Below are 12,851 nucleotides of genomic sequence, written 5' to 3' on the forward strand. Positions count from 1 at the left end.
TAAATAGGAATAGACAATTATTTAAATTGCACTTTGGTAATATTGTCATGCAGTTAAAATTCTCTGCACCCATTGAAGAAAACGTGGAGAAGTGTAGTCACATGGAAAAAGATTTTTAAAGGGTTTTTGTAGATAGCATGTTCCTATAAATAAATTTAATGTTGATAAGTGTGTATATATGGGGAAAAAATAGGACACGATCACTAATTTCATTTTATGTGGTGGGATTGATTTATTTTCTGTGATGAACAAATACTGCTTGAATGTTTCAAAAGTTATTTCAAAAATACAAGTTTCGGATGAGACAGTTTTGAAAGTGACAGCTCTCAAGATAAATACTCAAATAATGTGGATTATATTGTGAGTATTTTTCAATCATCAAAAATAAGTAAATGACTAGGTTCCAAGGAGAAGTTCCCTTTCATTCTTTCTTTTTTGAGACAAAGTCTTACTCTGTTGCCTAGGCTGGGCAGTAGCACGCTCTTGGCTCACTGCTGCGTTGAACTCCTGGTTCGTGCAATTCTCCCACCTTAGTTCCCTGAGTAGGTAGGACTACAGGTGTGCACCACCACACCTGGCTAATTTTTAAATTTTTTGTAGAGATATCGTTTCACTGTGTTACCCAGGCTGATCTCAAACTCCTGGCCTTAAGCCATCCTCCTGTTTCCCTCCCAAAGTGATGGGATTACAGGTATGACCTACCACACCCAGCCATTAGAACATTTGCTTATTTTTTTTATTTAATAACACCTTTATTGAAATGTAATTCACATGCCATACAATTAGACACTTTAAAGTATAGGCATGCTTTGGTTTTTTTTTATACTGCACTTTATTGTGCTGCACAGATAGTGCCTTATGCCAAGCAAGACTATCAGCACCACTTTTCCAACAGCATGTGCCACTTTGACTTTGTTACATTTTGGTAATTCTTACAGTATTTTCAACTTTTTCATTATTACTCTGTCTGTTTTGGTGATCTGTGATCAGTGATCTTTGATAATACTATTATACATGTTTTGGTGCACCTCGAATTGTGCCCATAGAAGATGATGAGCTTAATTATGAATATTGTTTGTGTTCTAATCACTCTACCAACCTGCCCTTCCCCTATCTCTGTCCCTCTTATTGGGCCTCCCTATTCCCTGAGAGAAAATATTGAAATTAGGCCAGTTGTGCCAGGCATGGTGGCTCACGCCTGTAATCTCAGCACTTTGGGAGGCTGAGGCGGGTGGATCATTTGAGGTCAGGAGTTTGAAACCAGCCTGGCCAACATGGCGAAGAAACCCTGTCTCTAGTAAAAATACACAAAATAGCCAGGTGTGGTGGTGCACGCTTGTAATACCAGCTACTCGGGAGGCTGAGGGCATGAGAATTGTTTGAACTTAGAGAGGCGGAGGTTGCAATGACCTGAGATCATGCCACTGCACTCCAGCCTGGGTGACAGAGTGAGACTCTGTCTCAAAAAAGAAAAGAAAAGAAATTAGACCAATTACGGGTGCAGTGGCTCACACCTGTAATCCCAGCACTTTGTGAGGCTGAGGTGGGCAGATCACCTGAGATCAGGAGTTCGAGACCATCATGGCCAAACATGGTAAAACCCCGTCTCTACTAAAAATATAAAAATTAGCTGGGCATGGTGGTGGGCACCTGTAATCCCAGCTACTTGGGAGGCTGAGGCAGGAGAATTGCTTGAACCCAGGAGGCAGGTTGCAGTGAGCTGAGATCAATGCCACTGCACTCCAGCCTGGGCGACAGAGCAAGACTCCATCTCCAAACAAAAAAAGAAATTAGGCCAATTAATAATTAGGCTGGGCTCAGTGGTTCATACCTGTAATACCACCACTTTGGGAGGATACAGAGATAGGATCACTTGAGGCTAGGAGTTAAAGACCAGCATCTGCAACATAGTGATACCCCATCTCTATTAAAAAATAAAATAAAATCAGCTGGGTGTGGTTACATGCATCTGTGGTCCCAGATACTTTTAGAGGCTGAGGTAGGAGGATCTGTTGAGCCCAAGAGGTTGAGGTTGCAGTGAGTCGTGATTGTGCCACTGTACTCCAGCCCGGGCAACAGGGCAAGACTCTGTCTCAAAAATAATAATTGTAATAAAGAAAAAAATCAAAATGGCCTTCGAGTGTTCAAGTGAAACCAAAAAATCGTTAAGGTGAGTGAAGAAGGCATGTTGAAAGTTGAGATAGGCCAAAAGCTAGTTTTTTTGTATCAGTTAGCCATGTTGTGAATGCAAAGGAAAAGTTATTGAAGGAAATTAAAAGTGCTACTCCAGTGAACATGCAAATGGTAAGAAAATGAGACAGCTTTTATTGCTATAAGGAGAGAGTTTTAGGGGTCAGAATAGAAGGTCACACCAGCCACAACATTCCCTTAAGGCAAAGCCGAATTCTGAACAAGGCCCTAACTCTCTTCAATTCTGTGAAAAGATGAAGAAGCTGTAGAAAAAAGTTTGAGGCTACGAGTGGTGGATTCATGAGGTTTAAGGAAAGCAACCGTCTCCATAAGGTAAAAGTACGACGTGGTTGCTGAGGTGGGAGGATTGCTTGAGCCCAGGCATTTTAAGGCTGCAGTGAGCTATGATTACGCCACTGCACTCAAGCCTGGTTAACAGAGCAAGACCCTGCCTCTTGGGGGTGGGTAAAAAAAAAAAAGGCACATTGAAACAGCAAGTGCTTATGTAGAAGCTAATATAATTGATGAAAGTGGTTTTACTAAATAAGTTTTCAATGGAGACAAAACAGCCTTCTTCCATTGGCTGAAGATGCCATCTTAAGACTTTCACAGCTAGAGAAGAGCTGTCAGTACCCAGCTTCAAAGGACAAGTTGGCTCTCTTGTTAGGGCTAATGCAGCTTGTGACTTTAAGCTGAAGCCGGTACTCGTTTACCATTCCAAAAATCATAAACCCCTTAAAAATTATGCTGAACCTACCATACCTGTGCCCTAGAAACAGAACAACTATGTCAGAATGACAACTCTTTACAGCAATGCTTACTGAATTTTTTTTACTCGTTTATCATGTAACCAACGTTTTTACTAAATATTTTAAGCCCACTGTTGAGATCTGCTAAGAAAAAAAGATTCTTTTCAAAATATTACTTCTCACTGATACCACACCTAGTCACCCAGAGCTCTGATGGAGATGTGCAAGGAGATTAATGTTTCATGGCTGCATCATCTATTCTGCAGCCTTTGGATCAAAGAGGTAATTTCACTTTACTCTTTTTTTTTTTTTTTTTTTGAGACAGGGTCTCACTCTGTCATGCAGGCTGGAATGCAGTGGCATGATCATGGCTCAGTCCAGCCTTGGACCTCCTGGACTCAAGTTATCTCCCACTTCATCCTCCCAAGTAGCTGGGATTACAGGCATGAGCCACCATGCCCAGCTGATTTCTGTTGTTTTTTTTTTTTTTGAGACGGAGTGTTGCTCTGTTGCCCAGGCTGGAGTGCAGTTGCGCGATCTCCGCTCACTGCAAGCATTGCCTCCCAGGTTCACGCATTTCTCCTGCCTCAGCCTCCCGAGTAGTTTTTTGTATTTTTAGTAGAGACAGGGTTTCACTGTGTTAGCCAGGATGGTCTCGATCTCCTGACCTCATGATCCGCCTGCCTTGGCCTCCCAAAATGCTGAGGTTACAGGCGTGAGCCACCATACCCAGCCTGATTGCTGTATTTTTAATACAGGCAGGGTTTCACCATGTTCGCAGGCTGGTCTCGAACTCCTGACCTAAAGTGATCCCCGCCCACTGTGGCCTCCCAAAGTGCTGGGATTACAGGTGTGAGCCACTGTGCCCGCCCTCAACTTTCAAGTCTTTCTTTTTATGAAATACATTTCCTTTTTAAATTTACTTTTTTTGCTTTTTAGAGACAGGGTCTTTCTTTGTTGCCCAGGCTGGTGCTAAACTCCTGGGATCAAGCGATCCTCCTGCCTCAGCCCCACAAAGTGTTAGGATTACAGGTGTGAGCCACCACACCCGGCCAAAAAATGCATTTCCTAAGGCTCTTGCTACCATAGTATATATTATTTCCTCTGATGGGTTTGGGGAGAGTAAGTTGAAAATCTTCTGGAAAGGATTGACCATTCTAGATGACATTAGAAACATTCGTGGTTCATGGGAGAAGGTAAAAATATCAACATTAACAGTAGTTTGGGCCGGGAGCAGTGGCTCACACCTGTAATCCCAGAGCTTTGGGAGGCCAACGTGGGTGGATCACCTGAGGTCAGGAATTTGAGACTAGCCTAACCAACATAGTGAAACCCCGTCTCTACTAAAAAATACAAAAATTAGCCAGGTGTGCTGGCAGACATCTGTAATCCCAGCTACTCGGGAGACTGAGGCAGGAGAGTCACTTGAACCTGGGAGGCGGAGGTTGCATTGAGCCAAGATCATGCCATTGCATTCCAGCCTGGACGACAGAAGTGAAACTCCGTCTCAAAACATAACAAAACAGTAGGTTGTATGAAATTGATTTCAATTATTGGCCTGATGCAGTGGCTCACACCTGTAATCTCAGCACTTTAGGAGGCCAAGGCGGATGGATTACTTGAGACCAGGAGTTTGAGACCAGCCTGGCCAACATAGTGAAACCCCAACTCTACTAAAAATTCTTATGGATGACTTTGAAGGGTTCAGTAATTCAGTAGAGGGAATAACTGCAGGTGTGATAGAAAGAGCAAGAGAACTCAAATTAGAAATGCAGCCTGAAGATGGGATGGAACTGCTGCAATATCAGGATAAACTAAATAGATGATTGCTTCTTATGGATGAGCAAAGACAATGTCTTTTTGAGATGCAGTCTACTTCTGTGAAGATGCTGTTAACATTGTTGAAATAACAAAGGATTTATAATATTACGTAAACTTAAGCAGTGGCAGTATTGGAGAGGATTGGTTCTATTTATATGTTTATGAGATGGAGTCTTGCCCTGTTGCTCAGGCTGGAGTGCAGTGGCGCAATCTCGGCTCACTGCAACCTCTGCCTTCCAGGTTTACACAGTTCTCCAGCCTCAGCCTCCTGAGTAGCTGGGACTACAGGCACACGCCACCACACCCCACTGATTTTTGTGTTTTTAGAGACGGGATTTCACCGTGTTGGCCAGGCTGGTCTCAAACTCCTGACCTTAAGTCATCCACCTGCCTCGGGCTCCCAGAGTGCTGGGATTACAGGCATGACCCACTGTGCCCGGTGATTGACTTTAATTTTAATAGAGGTCATTCTATGTTTCAAATGCTATCAAACAGTATCACATAGGGTCTCACTTCACCCAGGCTGAGTGCAGAGGTTATTCATTAGCAGTCACTCCCCATCTTCCCTGAACCTCTTCAGTCCTAGGCAACCATTAGTCTGCTTTTTGTTTCTGTAGATATTCTGGACATTTCATATAAATGGAATCACATAAGTGATTTTTTTGTGACTGGCTTCTTTTACTTAGCCTGTTGTCAAGGTTCATGTATGTTTTAGCATAAGGTTTTCTCTTTATTTTTATTTTTATTTTTTTTGTTGTTGTTTAAAAGACAAGGTCTTGATCTGTCACCCAGGCTGGAGTGCAGTGGTACAGTCATAGCTCACTACACCCTCAAACACTTGGCCCTCCTGAGTAGCTGGGATAACAGTCATGTGCCACTGTGCCCAACTTGAAAATATGTGTATTAATGACTTTTTTGCCACTGTTATATTTATTTTACAGATAGGGATGAGGAAGAAATGACCAAACGAGATGACAAAAGAGATATCAACAGATACTGCAAGGAGAGGCCCTCTAAAGATAAGGTATTTATTGAATACTGTATTCTTTTTAATATGGTGATATCTTACATCATCTAAACATAACACAGTTGTGAAGTTTATTAGTCCTTATCCATCTATATTACCACTAAGTAAAATTCTGTCAGTTGTTTTTTTGTGGCTATGTCAGGTAACTAGTATGTCTGATTCCTTTCTCTCATATTCATATACCAGATTAACTCATTTTAGCTAGGATGAGGTAAATGTCTTATTAGATTATTGCTATTTTATGCACAGTCTCTGTTTCCCACTTTTCGGGGGTAAAAAATTTGGCTACTATGTTTTCTACTTCTCTCTTAGGAAAAAGAAAAGACGCAAATGATCACAGTTAACAGAGATCTGTTAATGGCTTTTGTTTATTTTGATCAAAGTCATTGTGGTTACCTTCTTGAAAAGGATTTGGAAGAAATACTTTATACTCTTGGACTACATCTTTCTCGGGCTCAGGTAATCTATCTTGTGAATATTTAAAAGGAAAACATTTTTTAAAAGTTACCTTTTCCAATGAAAAGTTAATAGAACCTCCGTTGATTTTTTTTGATATATTAAAGCAACATAAGGGCCAAGCGTGGTGGCTCACGCCTATAATCCCAGCGTGATTGGGAGGCTGAGGCAGGCAGATCACTTCAGGCCAGGAGTTTAAGACCAGCTTGGCCAACATGGCGAAGCTCCGTATCTACTAAAAATACAAAAATTAGCTGAGTGTGTTGGCACATGCCTGTAATCCCAGCTACTGGGGAAGCTGAGACAGGTGAATCTCTTGAACCCAGGAGGCGGAGGTTGCAATGAGCCAAGATTGCACCACTGCACGCCAGCCTGGATGACAGAGTAAGACTCTGTCTCAAAAAATAAATAAATAAAGCAGTATAACACAAACCAGTTGTAAAACACTTCCCTTCTCCCTCCCTCTTTTTCTACTCCTTTCGACTATAATACATAAAATTCTAGGTCTTTTTGTAAGCAGCTCAGTTTCATTTTTATAAACAAAATATGGAATTATTCTGTACATTTTGACTGGCTCTTTTTTTTTCATTCCACAGTATTCTATAAATACATTCTACCATGAAAATAGAAACCTGCCTCATTCTTTTTATAGCTGCACAGTACCCATTATATAGATGTACCATAATTGACCTACCTAGTCTCCGTTGCTGGTGGTTTTCATTTATTGGATTTACCAACTATGCTATAATAAATCATACCTGTGCATAAATTTTTATCAGTGTTATAGTTTTTAACAATGAAGTTTTATTTTTTCAAAAGTAACTTGAATCTTACTCAATTCCATGGATTTCCATCATAAGTGAAAATTACAGCTGGGCGTAGTGGCTCACACCTGTAATCCCAGCACTTTGGGAGGCCGAGGCGGGTGGATCACCTGAGGTCAGGAGTTCAAGACCAGCCTGGCTAACATGGTGAAACCCCGTCTCTCCAAAAATACAAAAATTAGCCGGGAATGATGGCGGGTGCCTGTAATTGCAGCTACTCTGGAGGCTGAGGTAGGAGAATCACTTGAACCCGGGAGGCAGAGGTTGTAGTGAGCCGGGATCACACCACTGCACTCCAGTTTGGGCGACAAGAACAAGACTCTTTCTCAAAAGAAAGTGAAAATTAACACATAGTTTTTCTAAGAGAATCGAGAAATATATTTTCATCTCTTTATTTTGTTTACTTGCATGCATAACAGGTAAAGAAGCTTCTTAATAAAGTAGTGCTCCGTGAGTCTTGCTTTTACCGGAAATTAACAGACACCTCAAAAGATGAAGAGAACCATGAAGAGTCTGAGTCATTGCAGGAAGATATGCTAGGTCTGTGCATGTTAAGATTTTGCTTTTTAATAAATATACCAGTAATTAAAGAAGAAAAATAACTTATGAAAATATGTGATTATGAAATAATATTTTATATTACAGGAAACAGACTATTACTTCCAACACCAACAGTAAAGCAGGAATCAAAGGATGTGGAAGAAAATGTTGGCCTCATTGTGTACAATGGTGCAATGGTAGATGTAGGAAGCCTCTTGCAAAAATTGGAAAAGAGCGAAAAAGTAAGAGCTGAGGTAGAACAGAAGCTGCAGTTACTAGAAGAAAAGACAGGTAAGGGTCAGCAATGGATATGTTCATACTTTCATCACCCTGCTGGGACATGTATATGTGTTTATGTATGTACATACACATGTACGTACCTGTGTACACATCTGCATATGCATACCACATATTTTCATCGAAGTACAGAAGGAACTTTTTAAAATTTTTTAATTATTTATTTGTTTTTTGTTTGTTTGTTTGTTTGTTTGTTTGTTTTTTGAGACGGAGTCTCACTCTGTCGCCCAGGCTGGAGTGCAGTGGCCGGATCTCAGCTCACTGCAAGCTCCGCCTCCCGGGTTCACGCCATTCTCCTGCCTCAGCCTCCCGAGTAGCTGGGACTACAGGCGCCCACAACCGCGCCCGGCTAATTTTTTGTATTTTTAGTAGAGACGGGGTTTCACCGTGGTCTCGATCTCCTGACCTTGTGATCCGCCCGCCTCGGCCTCCCAAAGTGCTGGGATTACAGGCGTGAGCCACCGCGCCCGGCCTATTTATTTGTTTTTAAGACGGGGTCTCACTCTCACCCAGGCTGGAGTGCAGTGGCACAATCTCAGCTTACTGCAACCACTGCCTCCCGGGTCCAAGTGATTCTCCCACCTCAGCCTCCTAAGTAGATGTGCCACCATGCCCAGCTATTTTTTGTATTTTTGGTAGAAATGGGGTTTCTCCATGTTGGTCCTGGCCTCAAACTCCTGACCTCAAGGGATCACCCACCTCGGCCTCCCATAATGTTGGGATTACAGGCGTGAACCACCGCGCTCTGCAAGGACTTTTACTTTTCATTATTTCTGGTTCAGGTTATAAAATTGCTTAGCTTTATGTGAATCTTAGGTCTTCATGTGCATTCTCAGGTTCATTGTTATCTGTTGCATCCTTTTAATCACCTTCTAGTTCCACTTTTTTTTTTTTGAGACGGAGTCTCTCTCTGTAAACCCAGGCTGGAGTACAGCGGGGCTATCTCACTGCAACCTCCACCTCCCGGGTTCAAGTGATTCTCCTGCTTCAGCCTCCCAAGTAGCTGGGACTACAAGTGCGTGCCACCACGCCCAGCTAATTTTTTGTATTTTTAGTAGAGACAGGGTTTCACCATGTTAGCTAGGATGGTCTCCATCTCCTGACCTCCTGATCCGCCCACCTCAGCCTCCCAAAGTGCTGGGATTACAAGCATGGCATCCACTTAGTTTTTACCAGTCTGTGTTCTCTAATCTATACAATCATCTAAAAATAGAACATAGGTTTTGAAATAATACAAGTTAAAAATGTAAATGAAACAGGCCAGGCACTGTGGCTCCCGCCTATAATCCCAGCACTTTGGGAAGCCGAGGTGGGCGGATTGTCTGAGGTCAGGAGTTTGAGACCAGCCTGACCAACATGGTGAAACCCCATCTCTAAAAATACAAAAATTAGCTGGGTGTGGTGGCACGTGCCTGTAATCCCAGCCAAGATTGTGCCACTTCGCTCAAGCCGGTGCAACAGTGAGACTCGGTCTCAAAAGTAAATAAATAATGAATATTACAGTGTGCTTTATGACTAGTGAAATTGACAGACATTGCCATTTTATGGAATTCAGTCAGCTTTTTATTTTCACAGCTTAAATATTTTAACCCCAAAGTTAAATTTGAAGTTTTAGAAAGTAAAATGTTAATTTTTGGATTTTTTTAAACAGATGAAGATGAAAAAACCATATTAAATTTGGAGAATTCCAACAAAAGTCTCTCTGGTGAACTCAGAGAAGTTAAAAAGGACCTTAGTCAGTTACAAGAAAACTTAAAGATTTCAGAAAACATGAATTTACAATTTGAAAACCAACTGAATAAGACAATCAGAAACTTATCTACGGTAATGGATGAAATCCACACTGTTCTCAAGAAGGTGAGAAATTTTGTATTTTTAACATTTTCATAGTTTTTAAAATGATGCTTTTAATGTATTTTAATGTTATTAAGCTCTTAGTGATTATTCTAAAAGCAAATAATGGTAATCATTCTGTCCTTCCTGAGATTAGTCAAAAGTGATTCCCAGGCTAGGCACAGTGGCTCACGCCTATAATCCCAACGCTTTGGGAGGCCAAGGCGGGCGGATCACCTGAGGTCAGGAGTTCAAGTCCAGCCTCGCCAACATGGTGAAACCCCCATGTGTACTAAAAATCCAAAAATAATTGGCCAGACATGGTGGCAGGCGCCTGTAATCCTAGCTACCTGGAAGGCTGAGGCAGGAGAATCACTTGAACCTGGGAAGCAGAGGTTGCAGTGAGTCTAGTTTGCACCATTGCACTCTAGCCTGGGCAACAGAACGAGACCCCATCTTTTTTTTTTTTTTTTTAAAGGTGATTCCCAAAAGGTGTTGTTTTTCTAAAACTTAGTTGGAATGTCAACATGATTTAAGAGTACAGACTTCTTGAAGCAAATTTCATTTATATTTCTTTTTAATCCAGAGTATAAGTTTGAACTAAACCATTCACTTCACTTCTCTGTGGTTTTTTTTTTGTTGTTGTTGTTGTTTGGTTTTTGTTTTGTTTTGTTTTGTTTTTTTGAGACAGAGTCTTGCACTTTTGCCCAGGCTGGATTGTTAGTGGTGCTATCTTGGCTCACTGCAGCCTCTGCCTCCCAGGCTCACGTGATCCTCCCACCTCAGCCTCCTGATTAGCTGGGACTACAGGTGTGCTCCAGCACATCCAGCTAATTTTTATATTTTTTGTAGAGATGGGATTTCACCATCTTGCCCAGGCTGGTTTCCAACTCCTGGGCTAAGCAGCCCTCCTATCTTGGCCTCTCAGAGTGCTGAGATTACAGGCATGTGCCACCACACCTGCCGCATTCACTGCATTTTTAGACCCCATTTATTCTTGGGCAGAATTGAGGTAAATACTTCGTCACCATTAATTTTAAGATATTAAAATTAATTTATTGTTCTTTATCACTAGAAAAAAGTATACCAAACTGAATATCATTATACTCTAATATCAAAGTAACATTTAAGAGAATCTAGTAAAATGTACTTTTTCCTTCTCTGTTGTCTTACAGGATAATGTAAAGAATGAAGACAAAGATCAAAAATCCAAGGAGAATGGTGCAAGTGTATGATAAAATCCATGTAGTGATGAGGAATGGTGTTAAATAATGTAATATATAAAAATCATGATATAAGAATGTTTGAAGGTGATGCATGTTTGATTTTATTAGTATACATGTCTTTTAGTTCAAATGATGTATAAAGTTTTATGAATGTGAGTTTCTGCTTTTGAAAATTGCTTGTAATTCCTAGCCTTCAAATTATTAAACACTCCTCGAGTGAAATAATTTTGCATTGCAAAGTGTTTTAGGATGAACTTTGTTATAGTTTTAACTCCAATAAAGTTCATCAGTTTAATTGACTGTAGTATTTAATTACCAAATTTCTTTTATAAAAATGCCTAGAAATTTTTAATTTTATTTATAGAATTATTAGGTTTTAAAATTTTTAGTTAATATGTTAAAATTTCAGTCAAAATCATAAAATAGCATGATGCTTAATTTTTGCAAGTTTTTTGAAACAAATTTTTTTAAACTCATCACCAAAAAATCCCCTCTTGATCAGTAAGCATTCATTAAAAATTCAGTTTAGGCCAGGCACAGTGGCCTACGGTGGGATTACATGACTGTAATCCCATCATTTTGGGAGGCCGAGGCGGGTGGATCACCTGAGGTTAGGAGTTCGAGACCAGCCTGACCAACATGGTGAAGCCTCGTCTCTACTAAAAATATAAAAATTAGCTGGGCATGGTGGTGGGTGCCTGTAATCCCATACTTGGGAGGCTGAGGCAGGAGAATCACTTGAACCAAGGAGGTGGAGGTTGCAGTCACCCAAGGTCCTGCAACTGCACTCCAGCCTGGGTAACAAGAATGAAACTCCATCTCAAAAAAAAAAAAAAGCCGGGCGCGGTGTCTCAAGCCTGTAATCCCAGCACTTTGGGAGGCCGAGACGGGCGGATCACGAGGTCAGGAGATCGAGACCATCCTGGCTAACACAGTGAAACCCCGTCTCTACTAAAAAATACAAAAAACTAGCCGGGCGAGGTGGCGGGCGCCTGTAGTCCCAGCTACTCCGGAGGCCGAGGCAGGAGAATGGCGTAAACCCGGGAGGCGGAGCTTGCAGTGAGCTGAGATCCGGCCACTGCACTCCAGCCTGGGCGACAGAGCAAGACTCTGCCTCAAAAAAAAAAAAAACAAAAACAAACAAAAAAAAAATTCAGTTTATCCAAAAGACAGCGTATCAGAAAGAAGCAATAGAGAACTAGTATTGTTCTTGTATGCGTTATACTTTACGTAATATTAGTTGTCCTGATGTCAGTGTTATTGCTTTCAATTAATTTTTCTACTTTCCCAGAATAGCATCTATATTGCTTCTAATTTTGAGAGTTTAAAAAAAAAAATGCAGTGTATGTCAAATGTACAGTTTAGTACCAAGCCCATAGATGTCAGTATGATGCCTTAAGTTAAGTCTTTAATTAAAGATTTTTTTTTAATTAACCTGTGTACTTCCTTCAGAATTTTAGTGGATACATGAGGTGACTTCACTGTAGAATAAAAACAGTAGGAAATATGAGTGGTTCTCAACAGAGGGTGAATTTATCCCTTAGAGGACATTTGGCATTGTCTAATGAGGTTTTTTTGGTGTCACAAGTGGGTGGGTGCTACTGGCATCTAGTTGGTAGAGGCCAAAGATACCACTAAAAATCCTTTGTTGCAGAGGACAGCTCTCCATAACAAGGAATTATCCAGCCAAAAATGTCAATAGTGTCCAGTTTTAGAAACCCTGCCCTAAAGGAATGTAAGGTTAAATGACATTTTGTCTTCCAAGTTTTACTAGTGAAAACTTAATGGAATCCGTAAGAGATTATTAGGATTTTTGTATTTAAATAACTTCTACTGGAATGTTTCACTGTCATATAAAATATATGGTATATTAGAGTTTTGTTTTGTT

At 40.8% G+C, this 12,851-nt stretch overlaps 1 protein-coding gene across 5 annotated transcripts in view; it reads left to right on the forward strand.

Moving 5' to 3' along the window:
- Window positions 1-12,393, forward strand: part of LOC105466115 (cell division cycle and apoptosis regulator 1) — a 78,925-nt gene extending 66,532 nt beyond the window's left edge. For all 5 annotated transcript variants that reach the window (XM_011715067.3, XM_071069648.1, XM_071069645.1 and 2 more), the window contains 6 exons: window positions 5,702-5,784; window positions 6,100-6,246; window positions 7,487-7,607; window positions 7,713-7,898; window positions 9,556-9,761; window positions 10,913-12,393. In XM_011715067.3, the coding sequence (XP_011713369.2) occupies window positions 5,702-5,784; window positions 6,100-6,246; window positions 7,487-7,607; window positions 7,713-7,898; window positions 9,556-9,761; window positions 10,913-10,972 (803 nt within the window). In that variant the 3' untranslated portion in view covers window positions 10,973-12,393. The remainder of the gene's footprint in view (window positions 1-5,701; window positions 5,785-6,099; window positions 6,247-7,486; window positions 7,608-7,712; window positions 7,899-9,555; window positions 9,762-10,912) is intronic.
- Window positions 12,394-12,851: the final 458 nt, after the last annotated feature.

This window comes from Macaca nemestrina, chromosome 9 (genome assembly GCF_043159975.1).
Source record: "Macaca nemestrina isolate mMacNem1 chromosome 9, mMacNem.hap1, whole genome shotgun sequence".
Lineage (NCBI taxonomy): Eukaryota > Metazoa > Chordata > Mammalia > Primates > Cercopithecidae > Macaca > Macaca nemestrina.